A 22,335-nucleotide genomic window follows, 5' to 3' on the forward strand; every position below is an offset into this window, starting at 1 on the left:
GGAGATCCCCAACAGTTGCAGCAGACTTGGCACACCTGCTTGGTGTGTCTATCTCAACTATTCATGTAACGTGATTTTGTATGTGTCTCTATGGTAACACCAGTGTTCTCACTGCTCTTCAGACAACTGGTTTTTTTCTCTGTTGCTGTATGCGCTTCACAGTTGATGGCTGGCAGTGATCATCTCTCGTGGACTGTGCTACTGTGAGGAAGCACAGGATGACCTAATATAGAGAAGAAACTGCATTTAAAACTCTGTCACTTATTCTTAGTTAGTGTGTGCTGATTTTCATTATGTCATCCAATGTACGAGCCTGATACTTCCCAAAGCCACAGCCTACATCTTCCCCTCGGCATCATCCATCTGAACTTAGTACATCACCAGTATCTGAGGCAAAGACAACAGTCGTTATGCAGTCTTTCCAATTCATCGGGATATTAGCAATGACTATGGTGTATTACTACTGCAGATAACCATCTATAGTTTCATGTTGTGAGCCAGTTAGAAGTATTGAAACTTAGGAAGCCAAAAAATTTTTCCAGTAAATGTCTAGAACAAATTCCTCAAGTGTGTTAAGTCAGTATTAGTCACTGATTTCAGCAGCTTGACATACCATATTCAAGTGATTGCTGTCCTTCCACTGGAGAAATATCTTGAATAACCAATGGCTTACCAAGGCTGAAAATTGAAGAAGTATGCCTTCTGTACTGAAACAGATAAGTAGTAATACTGGTAGCATATTGCTCTACAGTACTGAAAAATAGCTCTATCCTAAAAGAGGTTTAATAGAGCACATATATATGCCAGTTACTCGAGGTTATGTCCTTTTGTGAATATAAGTGAAAGGCCTTAATTTCCAATAACTTTCATTAAACACTGTCATATGTAACTGAAGCTCTGTTAGAGCAGCTATTATAAATGTATGTTCATAAACATTCACCTTACGAACATGTGTCGTGAAACCTACTTGTGACAACAAAACAGTAATTAATATTCACCACAATTTGAAACTCTTCATCATATGGCATTCACAGTTACATTGTAGTACCTTTCACTTTCTGCAATGAATATGGTGCCAACAATGAAAACCCACAATATACCTTAAGGCTGAATAATTTTGTCACACAAAAGAGACTACTTAAGTTAAACAGCAGTGTCAGACAATCATGTTTTTGTTGTTACTTGTGTTTTTCTGTGAACAGCCAGGAGAGTGTTAAATGGTAATAATGCACAAAATGTACCTGGTTAATTCATTCTTCATATAAATTCCAAGCAGTTGACAAACCCCTCGTCCCACTGATGTTGTCTTGTTTTTACTGTTCATCTGATTTGATGTAAACACAGTAAGTGCACTTAAGGCACATATTTCTAGCATGTACAGGTGGCTTATGGGTGTGCACAATTTGGTTATAAGGTTATGTTATTTCATTACTTGCACCAGGACACAGCGTAAGACCTGCTTGTAAAATTCTGCAGTTTCACACCATCTCTTTAAAACTCTTCAGTCTGTTCAGTCCCTGTGCCAGCTGATTTTTCTCCTCTGGAATTCTGTCATTATTAACATATTGTTTTACTGAAGTCTGCATTGCTCCCATATAATGTAAATATATTCTGATTGGATTGTTTGATAATTTTACAGTTTACATACCATTTGTGATTTGTGTTTCCTTATTATAAACAACAGATCCGTACCTCTTCATACACAGTGTAACTGGTAAACACCTGGGAGTTTACAGATGAATACCAACCGTTTTCGTGGTTAAATGTTTTCTTCTGTAGAAGTAAGAATATGCTGTCTCCAATTAAAACTATATTTTGAGGGACAAACAGATATCCAGCAGTATTTTTGGAACTTTTATGCAAGATGATTTATGATCAACGGGGAATAAACCAGAGGTACAGTAATAATACAAAGTAATGTTTTAATGCCAACAAGGGAAGCCATTTATTTGCTCGACTCTCAATATATATTTTTCTTAGTCTGCACAACTCTACAACAATCATTTACAATTATCATTACTTTTTACAATTTTAATATGTGCCACATGACACTTTCATTATAGGGTGACATACAAGTAAGAGTTTGAGATCATATTTTTAAATCACAGGTGTTAAAATAGATTTATGGAAATGTATAATGGATCATGTTTACTGGTACACCACTACCTGTTAACAAAAACAAACAAAAAAAACACCTAGTATTTTCATAAGGGTAAAACAAAACTGAAGGACACTGAAGCAGTTCTCTTTTAGAGATCATATGGCTATGCAGAACATAGAATCTTTGACTCACATGAATGATGCTACCAATTATATTGCAAATATGAATTACCTACTATGAAAAACATGTGTACAAGCTTTAATGATGAACAAATATTGATGAATAAGAGCTGCCTACTGTTACAGCATGGTGGGGCTGATTAACAGAAGTGCCACAGTTATACCACTGCTACAGTAAACCTTCTGATACTACTACCACAATGTCTGAAGAAAATTTTTAACATCTGTGTAACTGAAATCATTTTGTACTCAAAATTTCTTTGGACACTATACACAAAACATACATTACATTACTTTTTTAAATAATGTGAAGAGACAAAGCATTCCTGTAATAAAATCATACACAACATGTCACTTGTGTCCAGACCCTTATTCTACCCACAGAGATATCTACATAAATTGCATATTGTCAAAAACCTGTTTGAATTATAAGCTGTCATACAACCAACCTCCAATTACATAACAGTCCAAAGTCTGTACAGAGCAACTGCAAATTCAATAACCACAAAGTGTTTAATGATAACTGTGAGTAGTAACTTACATCATACGGAATGTGTTGGTCGCCTGTCACCACTATGCAAGTTGAGAATAAATTCAGAGTTCTGATGAATAATATTTGAGTACTGTGTGATGAGTTTGTATACTAAAACTGAATATTGTCAAAAATAATAATTTTAAAGAGGAACCTTGACAGCCATAACCAACACATTCTTACATAATATTAACAATATCCATTATGAAATCTGTAATAGTATCAAAAATATTAACAACATTAGAAATCAGCTTCTTCTGTGTCAATGCTTGTCTTTGTGATACACAATCATGCAAAAGAGTTGTTCATGGTCACAAGAGGGCCAAATACACATATTTTACAATTGCTACTCAAATTCAGAACAGGCAGTTTTCTAGCTCAGAAGTAATATAGATAATTTTGTACACAAAATATTCATAAATCTGTTATAGTTACCTACAATGAAACAATGCAAACCTAATTTACCTAATACTTTTCAGACACACAGAGCACACAAATCATACAACATTCATATATTAACTTTAAAAATTCTTTATTATAACCTGACTTGAGAAGGAAATTCGTTAAAATGCACCAAAATAATTTTGATGAGTGTCTAATAAATTACTTCATAGAATGCATCTTTATAAATAAAACAAATTATGAGAATACATTCACAAAAAATGAGCAACAGTGTGCCTGTTTGGTTGAAGTTACTGATTGAAATTTTTGTCTGAAACAAAGGCACAGTTTCTAATCCCACAAAATACTGCACATAATTTTTTGTTTTAGTTCTTTTTTACTACTGCGTGTAGGATGTTACATCATCTATAGCTAAACCTCACAGAGCGCACTTCTGGAAAAACCTACACATTACAGAATAACATATCACAACATACCATAAGCACAAATAAAGACATCAAAAAAATATGAATAATTGAATTTTGTTCATATTAAAAAGGTAATTACCCCTGAGATATCAACTTTCTTCACTCTAGATGAATGGTCCTAGTACACATTTCTCCTATAATGGCCCATTACTTGGTCTCTTAATAAGCTTTTTCTATTTTCAAAAGTGCATAAACACACAAAAGAAACCTGTTTGTAAATTCATAAAAACATACTTATGGGTAAAAATATGTGGAGATCAAAGAACTGGGAGTGGTGCTAGATATGACATGGTGTAATAGGTGGGATGTCAATCAAACAGGGCTTTATCTTTGGTAGATTTACTGCATATTCAACAATGGCAACTAGGATTATAAGAGATCAAGACTTGCCTTTAACTTGCCCAGCTATAATCATCTATTGATGTGAAACATGACTGCAGTATTGAACCCATCGCAGAAATCTTGCTTGGGTTTAAAAAAGGAAGTGTGAGAATGGACTTAGTGCAAAACATTCTAGATAATATCCAAGTGGTTTTAATATTGGTGTATGGACAGTCATTGCAATGTGTATTTTCAAAGTTATCCATGATATAAATGATTCAGTTTCATGTTGTGTGACAGAAGTCCACTTTAATAAAAATTGTATGGCTAATGCCCACTTTGTTATTTTTTTCTGCACCCTACCCACATTTTCTGTCAGAGAACAGAAATCAGTTTCATGAATGATAGCTGTTCTGTTACAGAAAATTAAAAGTGTCTTCCAGATGAAGAAATGACAAAGAAGTTGTAATATTTCAAATGTTAATACACCAATTTTCTCGGAATCTAAAACTAAAATAACATTACTATGAAGTTTCTGGAATTAGTATTCCAAAAGCACCATAGTAGAGTTATCTTTAGCAACAAGAAACTGAACCATTGAAATCATAATAATGTGAAAATGGTTGTTTGCAACTGATGCATAAGTTTTGACAATACCAATGAAGTTTCTGAAACAACTGTTTCAGAAGCATCACAGCAGTGCAAACTTAAGACACCAATATATAAGTGGGATTCTGTCTAAAGAAAGTGTAAGAGCTGAAATGTTAAGGAAGTATTCAACTGTTCATTGTTACAGAAGGTTTCAGAAACATCTAAGCTGTAACCACTTGTATTTACACTGCATCTGTTCTATCTACAAAGATAAAATAGGGGAAGAGGAAGAGTGACAGTGCAAGAGCACACATTATTGCTTTCTTAGATGAAAGGTGTTACACGCATTGTCAGTTTACCACATCTTCCTTCTCAATATGATAAGACCAGCCAAAGAGTGGTTTTGCACTCTAATCCAGCACCATCCCTTGCTTTATTCAAAAACATCTAATAATAAAAATTTAAAACAAAATAAAAATAATTTACAATGCTATACATCTGCAGTAACAACTGCACAAATATACTCACATGTAGCTCAAATGATAAACTAAGTTACCAGCAAATAATTGTACATTTTAATTGTAATAAACTTTACGAGATCGTAGAAAGTATTGTTACTGGAATAGTGATGTTCTTAACTGTGTGTCTTCTTTGCTTGTTTTACAGATGGCCCCTCCTGAGCTATCTTGTTTGGTTTGCTGCCAGTGGGGCCACTTGTCCTCTTTCTGCTCTTCATGAAATCTGAAACAAGAGAAATGACACATGTAAAAGTGTGTTGAAGTCAGATGAACTAGAGAACTGCCAGGAACATTCGCAAAGTACACGAGAAAGTGTAAGATGACATGAAAACATAGCGGAAACACTTAAGTTACATAAATTACATGATAAATCATTTCAGATTATCACTTTGTTCTCACTCACAGACAAGGTAGCAAAAATTCCACTCTGCATCAGTTTTAGCATTTCAGTAACAAAAATGTGTACCAGTCTAGCTGAATGATAAGCAGACTAACACCTTTAAGATGCTAGCACATTGTGCCTATTACAGGCATTAGTGCTTATCTGTCTGCTTCCACATTTTTGCCAGAAAATACCAAAACCACAGCAAAAGAGATAAAAGGCCTTACTGGGACATTAATTATCATATGTATGTTCAGGAAGAGGAAAAATGTTCTAAGTAAGTATTTAGACAACACAGAAACAATATGCAATATAAGCGATAGTTGGAGAAAGTGATGAAATGAGCGAAGTAGCAAAGTTTGCAGCAGGGACTGCAAATATAAACAATTGCAAAACTTTAGTTCACTACAATTCTAGCTCTGTTTAATTGAGAAAATGGTTGTCTGCATCATTACTTTCATAATAATGTATTTAGCACTGACATTTTAGAAGTAAGTATCCTATCTCTGTCAAAACTGGAATACAGCACTGCAGCCAACAAACAAACTGAAAACCCCCATTTTCATCCATAATTAAAGAAATATAAAAAGAATAGTATCTCTTCTGCATCATTATGACAATTTTGTAACATGCTGTAAGTTTGTGAATAAGTATCCTGATGGTTATAAACTAGCTACATCTTTTTTTTTTTTTTTTGTTTTTTTTGTTTCTTGTTGAAGTCATCAATATCTACTGGTAACTACAGGTGAAACATCAGATGAGTAAGAATGAAGGAAGGAAGGAAGGAAGGAATTTCCTATGGCTTTGTGAGAAACTCCTCTACATCTGCTACACTTAAAGCAAAGGCACAGAGAAACTTACATCCCCTGGCCAAGAGAGATGGCACTGTGGCTATGGCATTGGACTCATATTCTGGAGAAGGGGACTTCAAATACGCATTCATTCAGAAACAATGTGAGTTCAAGAGCTCAACACGTAAAAGCTTCACAAGTGATAACCAAAAATGAAAAGTGTTTGTGCATACTCTCAGTACCAAAGATGACATTTTATTGGGTACGAAATAACAACTCCCATGCTTCCAATATGTCGAAGTATCTTCCTTAATGTTTATCTGTGTACACAGGACGAGTCACATAACATAATAACAGTAATAAGCTTATATCACAGTAGTCGCCTATTTAGCAGCTTCGAATGCAGTTACAAAGTTTATACATAGTTGAACACACACATACACTCACTCTCTCTCTCTCTCTCTCTCTCTCTCTCTCTCTCTCTCTCTCTCTTCCTTCAATGTCTCAGTTGATAAAAGAGGTAGGACTTACAGAAATACGTGCCCCACTACACACTATCAGTTGCTGAAAAACTCCTGACTCCTTCTCTAAATAAATCATGTTTTATGTTTATGCCACTCACCCAGCACATGGGATGTCTCTCCTATGAGTTGCAATTTAGTTTTTGGAGTGTGTAGCTGGTGTCAGTCCTAACAAATACAGCTCATCACATATATCATGCGATGCGCAGAGTCGACGGAAAGCGTCGGTTTGTTTCCCGTGGCAAACAACACAATTTTTTATGTCAGAATTTTACGTGTTCATTGGATTGGGTGGTCTCATATTAGTCTAGTGCGATATTCGTGTCATCTACAGGGCGATTCGGTGATTTCATTTACAGGATAATTCCGTGACGATGCTGCAAAATTTCATGGATGGATGGAGATGCGCAAATGTGTCGAGTTGAGGTAGGGGACCCTGGTTCGGGAACGACCGAATCAGAAAGTCAGAACCTGCTTCTTCAACAGATGAATACTGCGGACAGCGCAGACAAAGCTAACCGACGTGGAAAAGTACAGCGCTCGACTGTGGTGGGATGCCACGACCAGATTAGCTTTCCGGTCGGTGGCAGAGCGAGCCGTGGGGTCGCGCGTGACCCATATTCCGACCGCCAGATGGCCGCAACGGGCAAAGCACACATCTGTACGACTGTGGCCGGATGGAGATATCTGCACGCGCGAGGTCGCACCGTTGTCACCCGATAACACTTGTGCTAGATGCGCAAAACCCAACGCGGGGAGCAGTTCTGGACTCTCCCTGTTCGTGTCCTAGTACGTCTCCACCCTGCCACGGTACGTATCCGTACCGAAACACCGCGATTTTGCACACTCGCTAATACTCTGCTACGATGTTTCATGCATATCGTGCCTGATAGTTCGATGAGCTTCTACTGCCTTTCACTGCGTTCAGCGATATTACTCCATGCCCAGTCAGAAAATATATCTACATGGTTAAGAAATTAGTAATGTAATTAAGGACACAGAGACACAATGATATCCACATGGCATTTGTTGACCCTCCACAGGCCGCTCTCTGACACAGGCGAAACTTTGTAGACTCAAAATAAAATGACACCTATTTTAGCTTAGGTGTTACCGAGAAGTCTTGAGAGATTTTATCAATCTGCTCGCGCATTGTAGCGGTAAGCCACTGTGTAGCGCAGTGGTTAAGAGCACATTTTCGATTTTCTGGTCGGCCACTGTGACCGAGCGGTTCTAGGCGCTCAGTCCGGAACCGCGCTGCTGCTACGGTCGCAGGTTCGAATCCTGTCTCGGGCATGGATGTGTGTGATGTCCTTAGGTTAGTTAGGTTTACGTAGTTCTAAGTCTAGGAGACTGATGACCTCAGATGTTGTCCCATAGTGCTTAGAGCCATTTGAACCATTTCGATTTTCTGCATCCAGTTTTCAAATACAATCTTACGTTATTTTAATCTTTTGTTGTTGCGGGAGTTGTGACATTAATAATTGTTGTGATGCCGTGAAATACTATGGAATTATTGACAAAAGATATAAGTATTTCAAATCTTATCAGGAACAGATTTTATCATCACAAATATTACACAACTTTTAGTATTAGCAGTAATTAAAAATGAAAAACATATTAATTCTGGAATCGTCTGCGTCAGAGAGACCTACCCAGGGTCCTTCTTTTGAGGAAATGCCTTGGACTATGCGTATCTGAGGTAGTACAAGACATTCTGAATTCTGGGAATAATGAGTATAAAGCACAGATAGGAGTCTAGTATCTTATGAAATCTACGATAGCAAATTCGCAAGTTGCGAACAGAATGAGAAAATTAACCAAGGAAGAGGAGGGTGGCGGTGCTCCTAATGTTTATATGACACAAGTTATTCCTTATGAACCATCTACGAGAACAGAGGAAAAAACTGCTACTTGTTGAGTACATCACTGAGACGCCGCTATCACAGCAACGTCAATCATATTGCTACGGGTTACTATGCCAAGCGATACGAAGTGTAGTGACCTCGCGAATGTAGGGGGCGGGGAGCATGCTCTGTTTAACCGGAAGGTTTCAGGGTAAGCTTCGGTCAGCAATCACGAAAATCCTTGTATTTGCTTGTATTTTGGCGGGAGGAAAACGTGCCGCTCGAAAGCTCCGTCATTGTGCGACTATACCGGCTGTACTTTCAAAAGAAGGACTCTTCAGTGTATGTAGGTAACAATTTAACAGTGCTTAATTACACGCTACTTAAATATTACACGAATAAAGAATTACTTTGAGAAATTAGCTTCCATTTCAACTAAAGCAACGTGGTGGGAACTGTGAACTTATCCATACTTCGAGCGTCTTGTAATATATACGGCTAAAAAAATTTGGCAAAGCCGTCTTCAACCAAAAGCTTGGTTTGATCTCCACAAAGCTTTACAAGGCAAGGTCCTTTTGGTGGTGGTATACACTTCCTTCTTCCGACCCAGATAGTTATGTGGGACCTATAGTTTAACGTGGATTCTGAACAATAGTGAAACTCTGGATTTTTCGTATTAATAAATCATTGTCGTGAAAGGAGCGATAGCCAAAAAAATCCTACTGTTCAATGATGATCGAACCCCTGACCTTTATAGCTGGTGACACTAAGCTGAGGAACTCAATTTATCCAAATCATAAATTTCTGTTAATGGGACATCCACAACTGTTATGTAAATTGTTCATTATTGAAACTTGCGCTACAACTGTGCAAAATATGTGTTGTCTGACGTCTTACACGACCCGGTTTCGGAGTCTGGGACCCATCTTCAAGTGTACCCAAAATCAGTACGAAGTGTACATGTCCAATTTCCATACTATCTCTGATGAGCCATGCACGGCAGATGTGCTGCCTTTTAACTTAAAGGAGATTGGGCTAAGACCCCGAAACCAGGTTGTGTAAGATTTCAGTAATCAAAATTTTGTACAACTGTGGCGGAAATTTCAATTATGAAGAATTATTCAAATCAGTTTCACATGTTGCCATTGGAACATGAAACGGGTGGATTCATGTGCACCAGACATTGAGTCAGCCAGCTAATTTAAGGCTTCCTTCATCTTCTTAATACCAAACTCTTCACTGACATGTTTCGAAGCTAATTCGGGACTTTCATCAGAAGTGCCCGCAGCCAACAGGCGAGGTCACATGGTGATACCCGCTGACTCAGGCGGAGTCGGCGCAGTGTTAACCGGTAGCCACTCACGCGGAAATTACCGTCCGGTCGGTCGGTGACGCATCGGTGGGCCTGGGGACAAAGCCACGGCTGTGCTGTCTTCAGCACGCGCTATCTCTTCCGGCCTGGCTACATTTCCAGGCAACTGATTCACGGCGGCGGGGCGTGTCGCCGCCGAGGTGTAGCGTTGACATTTGTCAGCACCTGGTTCAACGCAAAGTACATACGTTCTCCTTTTTCCATCTCATTCTGCGCATGCGCGTTGTGACAGCAGCCTTCGTCACTTCCTAGCAAAATGAGGCAGTCTGCCGCTAAACGACCTCCGAGCCTACCTCATCATTCATCAGATTGGTGACTCAAACGAGCCTGAACCCTTCTTATTTCTGGCGCCATCCTCAAACGTTCCAAGAACTGAACTATCCATCTATTTCACGGGGAGTTTCTAACTTTTACTACCCCGGAGGAGTCGCAAGGACTGAGAGATGGTGTTCTACTGATGCGTCCCCTGCTGCTAGGACTGCAGTTAAAATAATTTATGCTCCATATTCGTTGAGGAAAGAAGAATCGCAACATCACTTGACGCTACAGGTCTTACGAAATCTATGTCGCCACATTCACAGCTCGTTTTTGAACACGAAAATTCGCTATACCAGTAGAAAGTTAAGTGAAAAAATGTGTGAAAACCATGGCATGTAATAATAATTCGCGAAGAAACATACCAAAGACGTTTATCTAGTACGACGAAAAAAACATCCGTCAAAACAAAAAGCATACAAGCACATCAAGCAATACAATCCCCTCTTTAAAGCTGATGCAGCTTCAAGGACCAAACGAGACCCACCGACGATGACAAGCAGTTGTCGAAACATGTTTGAATACAGCACGACGATTTTTTAACGGAAGGCGAGTTTTAAGACCCAAATTTAAGTCGCAAAGGCAGAAAAGCGGAAAAAGGTGATTACAATCACAGCAGGATGACTATAGACCAAAATGCCTTGCATCCTAACATGGGAATTAGCATCATATTTAGGGAAGTCAAACGGTGTCATTCCTACTCATTCCCAAAGGCATCTGGTGTCTGTTAAGCACAGTGGCACCCTTCAACAAATAGCTATAATGCACATTATGAAATCTCTTGCGGGGAATTTTATCGTTAGTTGTTTACTTTTTTTCATACTCTCGAGCAGTCGTTGGATTTTCCACACGCCAAAATGCGAATATTCCACAGGTAGCAACGTGTAGAGGACTTGTTGCGACACTTTAAAACTGCCGGTCGAGACACGAAACCGGACGTACTTCTTCCTTAAGTAATGTTGTTAGCGGTTGAGTCAATACGTGTGTGACGATCCACTGCAGAGTTTTAAGTTGTAGCTAGCTGCAAGCTCGACATTCTCTGCCCCACCAACGTACATTCAAATGAGAGTGAATTGGATGGCTGTTCAGGTCTTAACAAACAATCGTTTGCTGGGCAGTTCCTTAAACAGGCCTTTCGCCGAATTATTTACGTGCCAAACACACAAATCCTAATTATTTTAACTCCAACGCGGCCGTGGAATTCATCAGAGACTGGCAGAACGCCTTTGGCGTCTGCATGTCGCTAGAGTCAGGAAAGGCTTGAAAGCGTTTCTTGTTTCCGCCGGCTCGTTAGCTCATTATGTCCTCCGCTCGCGCCCGATAATAACAGTGGGGAACACGACTGGAGCACCGTTTAATTTGGGGCCAATCCGTTCACACCCGCCGCTGCCCTTTGTGTGCAAATGGCCGAGCTGAGTGACGTCCAATCCTTGCCCTCCTCTTTTCTATTCTAATGTTCTGATTTGCAGGCGCCCTCCTCGCCGTATAAATATTCAGCTATTATTGTCTGGGACACTTTCTCCGCAAACAGTTCCTGCCCCTCCCGTAGACAAGGCGTCGCCTCGGTTCCCGGCAGTCGACCAGCGGTAACGGACAACGTACTATGCGATAGGAGTTACTTCTTTTATCGTCATGCAAAGATGTAGTGTCCACTGTGTACGAACTCATATACCTGGAGCGTCACTAAATAGCTGGTTGCGCATCTCTGGTAATCCATTCTGTGTACAGGACAAATCTTTTACTCTGTAGCGGAGAGTGTGCTCTATTGAAAGTTCCTGCCACGAACAGTTGTTTGGTTTTTACCGTGGTACAAATAAGACACTCTTGTCCGGACCTGTGACTATCCAAGCCTATCTGAGGCCAAAGCAGAATTCCCGGTTCGAATTCTGGGATGTCAACAACGTTTTCCTCAGCGAGAGAGCACTGGCATGGCCTAGATCGAACTCCTGAGGAAAACTGGAGAACTGCCCTGATTTGGAAAAGCTATGAGTACTAATCCAACATGGTAAAGAGGAGAGAATTCGTGGCGTTTCGAAAGTTTTAGAGAGGCCCTGGAAGGAGTGAGGCTGCGATGGAATGTCGTTAGTCATGCCCGGATAATTCAGTATGAGCGCTGTACTTAAAATGTAAGGTTTTGCATTCGCATCCAGACCCGCTATAGACCCTAATGAAGTCTTAACTTGCAACAACGTTTTTTCAGAAGTTTTATCTTTATCTTTCTCCCGTGTTGCCGGAAGACACAAGATCGATAGCCGCTCAGAGCTGTCGACTGTTATTCCCCTTCAGCTGCACGTTTCAGGACTGTGTGAGACAGCAAAAGTGTGGGAGCCTCTTCTCTTTCTTAGGCCCAATTCGGAACCCTGTCTGACCCCGGTAGGTGAGTGGTCAGCGCGACAGAATGTCAATCCTAAGGGTCCGGGTTCGATTCCCGACTGGATCGGAGATTTTCTCCGCTCAGGGACTGGGTGTTTTGTTGTCCTAATCATCATCATTTCATCCCCATCGACGCGCAAGTCGCTGAAGTGGTATCAAATCGAAAGACTTGCACCCGGCTAACGATCTACCCGACGGGAGGTACTCACCGACATTTATTTTTGAGGGCCCTGAAATCGAAGCTCCCTACCTTAGACAGAGGTAGAGTGTAAGACGTAAGACATGTCACTGATAAAAGATAGACGACGAAAATGAAAAAAAGGTCTTTCGTCAGTACTTCTTATTACACTTCCGCGGACTAAAGTGGTTGGTACGCAAGACCCTACATGCAACCACGGTGATGTGTTGGAAATTATGCGCAAACGCTATCGTGAGCTGTTGGCTAAGCAGATCTGGTTCACACCAAGGCTTGGAGCCAGCTTTCACCATTGAAAATAAAACACAGTGTGTTCGCGCCCTGGTTCGCATTCGGCGTGAAAGCGGACATCCCCACCCGCATGTGCTACAGTGTTCGGATTAAGTTCGCAGAAGTCGGGATGACTGCCGAAAAAAAAAAAAAAAAAAAAAAAGCATAGCTGGCTCATTTGCACAGCTCTTCCAGTGTATACCCTGCTCATTCTGTTAGAACGTGCGTGTTAAGTCAAACCATCCGGCGTCTTCTCAAACACTGAGATTGCACTAACAGCTGCCAATCGTACTTCGGGACCAAATGTGAGACCAATCGCACTGAACTGCGTCACCGAATACTACACTTTTTTCTTCACAAATAAAATGGGCCAAATCTCAAATGTTGCTGGTTTCCGGACTTACAGAATATTAACAAATAAATAAAATAAAAAAAACCGGACAAGTGCCTGTAGAACTCGCCCGCTGACGATTTCGTATCAACTAAATTATGTGTATAGGTATTACACCTGTAGGTTTTCAGAAGTGATTTTGCGATTATCAAAATATGTTAAATAAATGCACTGACTTGCAAGCTTAAATTTTTCACACCGCCAGGGAATTGTAGACTTTACTATGCGACATAAATTTCAATAAAGTATTTCTTCCCCTTCCTGAGAAAAAGGGGTCTTAACAAACCAAGAGACAGAGAGAAGGACAACAAAATGATCCAATAAAAGTATTTAATATTTCCAAAGACGGCTGTATGAAACAAAACAAGTGAACATGGCCTCTAAAATGAACACTCAGCTACAGTACACTTGTTCATCGTAGCTGCCGTGAAATATCTTCTACTGCAAGTTCCTTGCTATTACGTACGACTTACAGAATGCAGTAAACACACGAGAACCCATTACTTTGTTACTGTGAAACAGCAGAGCTAATGTGTACACTGCCACCTCTTAAAATAAGAAATATTTTTTATCATCCTGTCTGATTGTAGGAACTTTTCTTATAAATTGTCCATTTACATTAATGTGATCACCGCTTATATTCGATGTCAGCGTGCAAGAACGGCTCATGAACGGTAGCACTAGCAGTGCAGGATATATAAAGTGTGTCGTGGGGGGGGGGGGGGGGCGAAAACAGTGGAGTCGTCGTTGCAATGAGGAAATGGTGCGATTTATCTGGCGTCCAAAAGGACACAATCATTGCCTTTCCACCCTAGGGACGAACCATTTCCGAAACGTCTAACGGCGGTTAAAGTATACCATGCATGACAAAATGGGAGATGTTTACGGACGAACAGATGTGAAACTGTTGAGCTTGAGCAGCTGACTGCCTATATAAATAATCAAGGGGCTACCAACAGTGTGTCCTCAATCACCGTTCAGCGAGCGATGCTGTGAATGGCCTCCACAGACCGGGGGAACGAGTTTCGCGTTGCCATGCTGACTGCTATTCATCGGCGACGAGGGCTGGAATTTGCTGGCCAATGCCGCACCCGGACGTCCACTCAGTATTCTTTTCAGATGAATCACGTTTCGTTCTCCATCGAGCAGAAGGCCCTTGACCTGTACGGCCCTGCAACAATAGTCGAATGGTTCTAGGCTGGAGGAGGGGACATTACGGTCTGGATAATGTTTTCGTGGCGTACCGTGAGTGATCTCGTCATTCTGGCCGGTACAATGCATCAACACAAATATGCATCTATCCTTGGGGACCTTGCACATCGATACATGCAGTTTGCTTTTTCACTGGCATGTTGGCATCTACCAGCAGGACAACGCAACGCGTCCCTAGCTCGCTGTGTACGTCAGTGGTTCGAAGAGTACCAGTATAAGTTTACCGTACTCCCCAGGGCGTCAAACACTCCGGATTTAAACCCAATCGAGAACCCACGGGACCTGTTCGCGCCATGGATCCTCAACCGAGGAACCTATCGCAGTTGGCGAAGGCAGTGGTATCGGCATGGCTCCACATATCTGTCAGTACCTTCGAGAACGTCAGTGATCTCTTTCTGGACGTCCGCACTGCAAAAGGAGGTTAATCGGGCTTTTGGAACGTCACTGGATCGTGTAGTTTTGAGAAGTTGTCCTTTATGAATATGCGCCCCTTTTATTAGACACACTATTTAGAGCGGCGATTCTGCTGAAATTCGATCCACGACCGTCTTATGCACGGCAGTCTTTATTCATCTGACATATATCTAAGTAAACATTTCTGCGTAACTGTCACGCGGTTGCAAAACAGCATACGTCAGCAAAACTTCCGTTTAGTGTTTCACCGCAGAAGACGCGGGGTATTTCCGGGGTGATATTCACGCCTCGCTGCGCTTTATTGCGACAAGAAGCCGCGCCGGCGTGCTGACACCGGCAGAGGGAAAAAATTTGGCAGCCAGCAGCCAGCGCAGCCGCCTGTCGGCGGAGTCCGCGGGGAGTGAGGCTTCCGCGCTGCTGTTTGGTGACGCGGGTCAACGCTCTGGCCGAGCCAACGACCGCGCCCGCATCAACGCCACGACACAGCGCGACACGGCCGCCACAGCACCCTGCTGCACTGCGTCACTCGCGCAGCTGGCACGTGCAGCGCTCACTACACTGGCGCCTCTACCCCTTGTTTTGTAGCCCGCGGCCTCTGCAGTCCTCATCCGACCATGAGCCGACAAGGTCAAATGGGGCTAAGGCAAGAGAGAGACTACTTACACTCCCGTATCTGTTACTAAACGAACATCGCGGGGCAAAGTCCCACATACCGGATGCGTTCTAACGGCTATGGATTTTCATTATTTCCTATAAATACCGGTATAATAAAAGTATATTACATTTCTGTCACAATCTGCTCATTAAGAAATATAATATTATATTCCGCGTTTAACACAACACTTAGTAAAGTTAGAAATTGTGTATATGTCTTGAGACAGGGTAAGTCAGGGCGCGCAATTTACCCAGACTGTATTGGTTCAAATGGCTCTGAGCACTATGGGACTCAATATCTGAGGTCATCAGTCCTCTACAACTCAGAACGACTTAAACCTAACCAAACTTAGGACATCACACACATCCATGGCCGAGGCAGGATTCGAACCTGCGACCGTAGCGGTCGCGCGGTTCCAGACTGTAGCGCCTAGAACAGCTCGGCCATCCCGGCCGGCCAGACTGTATTAATCCAGCAGTTAAGAATGAGAGCATTTACGAAACTTTCTCTCGCTCACACTCCCCACTAAATGACGGAAGGGAAAAAAAATGTCGCTTAATTAATTTTCGCTGTTCATGCAAAGAAACTTATGCAGCGGGCATGCCGTTCTGATTCATCAATTGTTTACTACAACCTATTCGCAATAGATTTTGGAGACAGTATCCACATATATCATTGAATGTAGCTGCAGAATTATATATTGTACGCCAGTCAGGAGTTAGGACATAAAACATTGCAATGCGTGGAAAACTACCCTTTGCTTAAAACTCGGCGCAAATTATCCATGCTATAATCATTCAGTCGTTGTTAATGAGAGCACTTAGCGACTTACAACAAACTTTTAAACAAAACTGCAAACCAAGCGAGGTGTCGGACGGGGGGGGGGGGGGGGGGGGGGGAGGTGGATTGTTATACAGGAAGGTTCTCACGCGCTACATGAACAGATGATGACGTTAGTGCCTGCAGAGTTGCTACGGGAACACACGCAGAGTTTGTATCGTTTACTCTGCACCTCACGACGTTTCGTTAGCAGTATCCCTGAGCTATAGCCTGGTTTAAATTAGTTGGCATTTGACTTTTAAGGTCCTGGTCCAACGGGGCTTTAACTACCGAAAGGCATGGTAGACACGCTTATGCGTCAATGCCGAACCGATTTAGCCTAGAAAAAAAAAAAGTAAAGTTCAGATTTTGGCCACCAGGTGCAAGTTTGGCGCTGTCGACGTCTCCGTTGCTCATACTGAACGAATTGTGCGAGTATCTGTTAATAATAAAATCAACATTATACCTTTATCACTTGTGACTTTTTCTCGTTCCCAGTCCGTTACATGTGGAAACATTTCTATACGTCTTTTTTTGCATTCACAGCGCCAGATTTGCAGCTGGTGGCCAAAAATTAAACTTAATTTTTCCTACGTAAATCGGTTCCATATTAACGCATTACAACATCTACCAAATTTCGCTGCAATACGATACTTACAACTCATATTGGACTTCTGTGAGTATTGTACTTTTTGATTATAGCCACCTGGTACTTGCCGAAGAGAAGTGTGGCAAAGAATCGGTACCTATTCAGCATCGAACATTTCCCTTGGGAAGACATCGGTCTTTTCTCTTTTTCTCTCCCAATGTTCTCGGTATTTACCATAATGCGTAACAAATGCACAGTTTAAGGCCAGGCGAATGTATGGTAGATGGACGAAGTACGTTCCTTGGCGGGACTTCAATAAATAAGTCGGACACCGTTGGAGGAGATAAGTCGATGCTATCAGAAGACACGCAGTAGCAGCATTTTCATCCAGCAGTGGATATCGTATGGCCGCTGATACAAATGGCCAATTTCGGGAAACCAATGAGAGCGAAACACATGACTGTCACTTCTGCAGATGTCTCCAACAACAAATACATATTGTTCATTAAAATTACGGCTGTTTGGCGTGACGGCCAGAAAAACTCACAGTGTCTCTCATTTGGAGCTCGCATTTAATTCGAAACCAAAAGGAAAACGGGGAGGAAACGAGAGCAACACGTACGCGGGGCGAAATCCGTGGCAGCGGAAAGGGGGACGCAGTAAAAACAAGAAGCTGATGGTCACGCGCGCCTAGAAAATAACGACCCATTGCTGCCGGCCACTGGCCACTGCCTCGCGGAGGAGCTGCTATCTGTTTTTTCCCTCTCCCTGTGTCATCTTCTTTCTGGTTTATTTACTGCTCCAGTTGCTCTAATATACAACTGCCGTTCTTTAAAAGAAAAAGGATACGACGGCTGGATGAGAGAAAGAAAGAGAAAGGAAAAAAGGAGGTGTAGGAGCAGGAGAGGGGTGGGGAGAGGATATGCCCGGAGTACAGCAGTAGCCGCTGCAATAATTATCGCCGTCCATCTAGGGCGGTGGGCCGCGCAGCTCGTTACATTTAAATGGCCCCCGAGCGCAGCGCCGGGTCCCGACGCACAATGGCCGGCGGGCGAGCTGGTAGCTGGCCGCGCCGCCCACTCGCTCTAATCTGCGTTTCGGGACGGCTTGCGCCGCGGGCGAGTCCGGTGGACGTCGTAGGAGGAGGAGAAGGAGACAGACAGAGAGAGACGAAGGAGCAGAAAAGAAGCAGCAGCAGCAGCGGCCGGACGGCCGGCCGGCGTGCACAGTGGCTGACTGCCCGCTCTGTGCCCGGCGGACACAAAAAGGATGAGGATGAGGAGGAGGGAGAGGCGACACGAGGAAGAGAGAAAAAAATGCTGCGGCGGCCTGCAGCGCCGACGCGCCTCACCGGCTCACCTTGAAACTGTGCGTTCAACTTTGAGACGCCACTCTCTCACAACCAAATTTTGTACGAGCTGGTTGGTCGGGGGAATGGTATCCACTCGAAGCACAGACTCCTAACTTGGCCGCCCTGTTCTCTTCACGGGGCCCCTACTCCTCTTGATCCTCTGTCTGACCCGTTCGTAAGTTGCGTACCACATCCGACAACAACAGCAACAACGCTTCAGAAAATTTTGCTAGTAAAACTCCGTCTTCAGGCACAATATTTCACTTTGTTGATTTTTTTTTTTATGGAGCTGTAATTGTATTCTAAAGGCTAGCGGGATTACTAGTACAAATGCTTCACTTACCATCGGTTAGCCACGAAATGATCTGCGTCAGTGGAACACTTCCTCATTTGCAATGATACTGTAAGTAAAGTAGCATGTTTATGGTTGTTTTACAATGTTCAAATGCTAATGCATTACAGCCATAAAGATGTACATTGCTTAAAGTGTAACTGCAAATGAGGAAGTGCATTGTAGCGAACGAAAAACTGACCCCGAATACTACACTGCTCACTGACGCCTGTCAATTGACATCTATTGTTTCGAAGCTGTTGCGACTACGTTTTGTACTGTCAGTACGAATTTGAATGAGCGTATTTGTTATTTCTTTATTATCTAATTACTACATGTTTATCTATTTATTGTTGTATCTGCTCATGGCGGGCAACAATTCGTGCGTAACTGGCAAGCATCCTGCGTTTCATCGACACAGATGATGTAATATTTCGTAGCCAAAGCAAGTTGGTACAATGAAGCAGATTTACCGCCCAAAACATTCTGCAGTTCGAAACCCATTAGCGCAACACAACGTAATAAAATATTGCCTTCACACGCGTTATATTAACAATACTACTACCCTACGTTACAGTCACTGACGGCCCTAGACCGAATGTCTGCTAATTATGACTAGTAACATACATTCCGTACCTTCCAGCATGGTGCAGGCATTTCGATTCTTCGTCACTGTAGCGTCACAGGAAAGTTTTGTCGTTCCTTTGTTCGTCCATGTTTCCATTTGGCTCCCGTTCCAGACCTTTCCCATCTCAGAAATCCGAAGGGGACACAGTAGTCAACGTCACCACATCACAGAGGCAGTAGACAATGGCAATGGTTGATTTTTTAGTGAAGTATTTAATACGAACAAAATAAGCTTCAACTTAACACTGACCCCAATTTGTCACTCTCCATGATATCGATGCGGAACGTCTCACGCTGTTATCCGGGCATGCCATTACGGAAGTAAGTTGTCTACAGGAGAGATATTAACAATGTGCCATGAGGTTATACAACTCCCAGCCGTTCGTACAACACGGTGCAACTTGTCTGGCAACCACGGTTCTTTCACGTCTAAAAACTGTACCCGACAAACTACCTACAAGGAAGTGGTGACACGAACATAGAAATTGCAGTGTATATAAAATTACTGGCAGCTTCACAGTTTCTGTTTCAATCAACTGACAACACACCCAATAAAACTCACGAAACTACATGGTACGCATATACAGTATGTAAAAGAAAATGCTGTTCCCAGGTTGCTTTCAAATGTGATTTAATTGTACTCTGAAAACATGATATATCTGGAATATAACAAAGTTCGCTTCGAAACATGTTGCATATACACGAGTTGGGAATTTGCGTCCCACACGATCAGGAAGATTCGCCTCTGTAGTTGAGAAGATACGTGTCTGTCTGCCACATGGAGGAACCGGATTCGTTTCTCGGAACTGGTAAACATATTTCCTTAGTGGGAGAAGCGGAACGGGATTCAGTCGGCCAGCTGAGGACAACTGAGAAGCTACCTGAAGCAACCGTAATGACTCATATTCCAAAAGCAGACATCAAAGGCCGGCAAGGACGCGTGCGATTGCTTGACATCAACTGGTGATGTTCGATGGCATCGTTGGCAGCATAGCGTGATACTATTTGTCTGCTAGTCTATTTACGATTTACAGATTTGGAGCACATCAACTCTTCCAATTAAACTATACCACTTTTTTTAATTTAGGAAAATATGGGTAATTTATTTAGAGCGTGACGTATTACTGTTACATCTGCCACAGTAGCTGAGTACATCAGTGAGTAACAGAAAAATACATACGAAAAATGGGCGTGACTGTGGCAGCTCTAATCATCCTAGAACGCTGCTGAAGGATACGTTCGCGTCCCACTACACACCCAGTGCGCAAGCTTTGGCGAAATCTCAAACTGGGTACGTGAGTCTTTCCACGAGGGAACCGCGAAGTAGAGGGGAGATTACCCTGCACGCTTCGTGGTCTGGACGACCGACATGATTTACGGCGACAGGCTGCATAAAGAGGGACCGTCGCACGCACACAGACCAGCACCGATAAATCCTGAGCAGGCCCAGAGTGGTCACAAAAACTGTAAGGCGGTGACTGTGCAGCACTGAAGTTAAAGCATGCCAGCCAGTCGTGTGTGCAACGTAAATGGGACGCGCTCTTAGTTACCAAGCGGGCGACGGCTGCAGGAGCTTAATTGTCTTGGAAAGAACTGTATCTCTGTGGCTCTTGCGCGGGCGATGAAACTGTCAACCGCAACAAGAAAAGAACATCGCTACAGTAGAGGTTTCACTCTGTCTCTCTATCGCGATGCTTTCTGCAAGATTAATCGCTAGACATTTCTCTAGCTAAAACACAACCGAAGTCGTTCAGCAGAGGGGGCACACAGCCAGTTTTTCTGTTTAGGATAAAAAATGCCGTTGAAGACGTGATAGTTGCACATGGATACTTATGATATAGGTGACTACAGGATCAAGTAGAGGGAGGTATTTTGGTTGGTTATAACTAAAAGTACAGTTACTCACCGGGTCCAGTGTGGGTTGTAATTACCGTATGGCAGCGAACTGTGTTAAAGCGGTACCGATTTACGATGAAAAAAAATTAGTTCCAATTTTGGCCACCAGGTGCACATCTGGCGCTGTAAATGCAATAAAGACGTATAGAAATATTTCCATATGTAATGGAACGTGGGCAGTATAGGCTAAACGAGTGAGAAAGGCATAACGTTGATCTTACTATTAATTCCCGTTTAGACTATTTGTTCAATATGAGCACTGGAGGCGTCGACCAAATGTACAGCGGCACGTTTGCACCTGGTGGCCAAAATTGGAAATAATTTTTTTTACAGCATGAATCGGCACCGCATTATCGCATATTTACAAAGTTTCACGCCACACAATAAGTACAGCCCACACTGGACCATCATGAGTATCTGCGCCTTAATTATAACCACTCGGTACCACAGCAAATACTAAAGTGTGACATCCACACTGAAGAACAAATGTAGGGAACGATCTTGCATTCGAAACACAGCTGTTCCTGAATGTTACGATGTGCCGCGTCATACGAATTTCACGAACTACACGTCTAAAATGCTCTCAACATTTTTACTGCGACAGGCCCATAATGGTCATTGCCACGTTAAATACTCCCAATATGCAATTCCTTTACAATTCTCGTCCTTCCTTACTCCACAGCCTCGGCAAATTCCGTCAATACTTTCACTGCTACCTTTTCACGGGTGACGATTTACGTATAATAAATTTTTTGGAATATATTCTCCTTGATATGAAATTTATGGTAACTTGCTTGCAGAGAAGAAACACATGAAATAACGCCCTACGCTTAACGTAAGTAGACAGCAGGCTTTACGTACAGGTTTAGTGA

General features: G+C 42.3%; 1 protein-coding gene across 1 annotated transcript in view; it reads right to left on the reverse strand.

The window, feature by feature from the left end:
- Positions 1–1,915: 1,915 nt before the first annotated feature.
- Positions 1,916–22,335, reverse strand: part of LOC124622091 (cyclin-dependent kinase inhibitor 1C-like) — a 48,474-nt gene continuing 28,054 nt past the window's right edge. Inside the window, exon 2 of the mRNA XM_047147670.1 lies at positions 1,916–5,334. Within this exon, the coding sequence (XP_047003626.1) occupies positions 5,228–5,334 (107 nt within the window). The 3' untranslated portion in view covers positions 1,916–5,227. The remainder of the gene's footprint in view (positions 5,335–22,335) is intronic.

This window comes from Schistocerca americana, chromosome 7 (genome assembly GCF_021461395.2).
Source record: "Schistocerca americana isolate TAMUIC-IGC-003095 chromosome 7, iqSchAmer2.1, whole genome shotgun sequence".
NCBI classification, from domain to species: domain Eukaryota; kingdom Metazoa; phylum Arthropoda; class Insecta; order Orthoptera; family Acrididae; genus Schistocerca; species Schistocerca americana.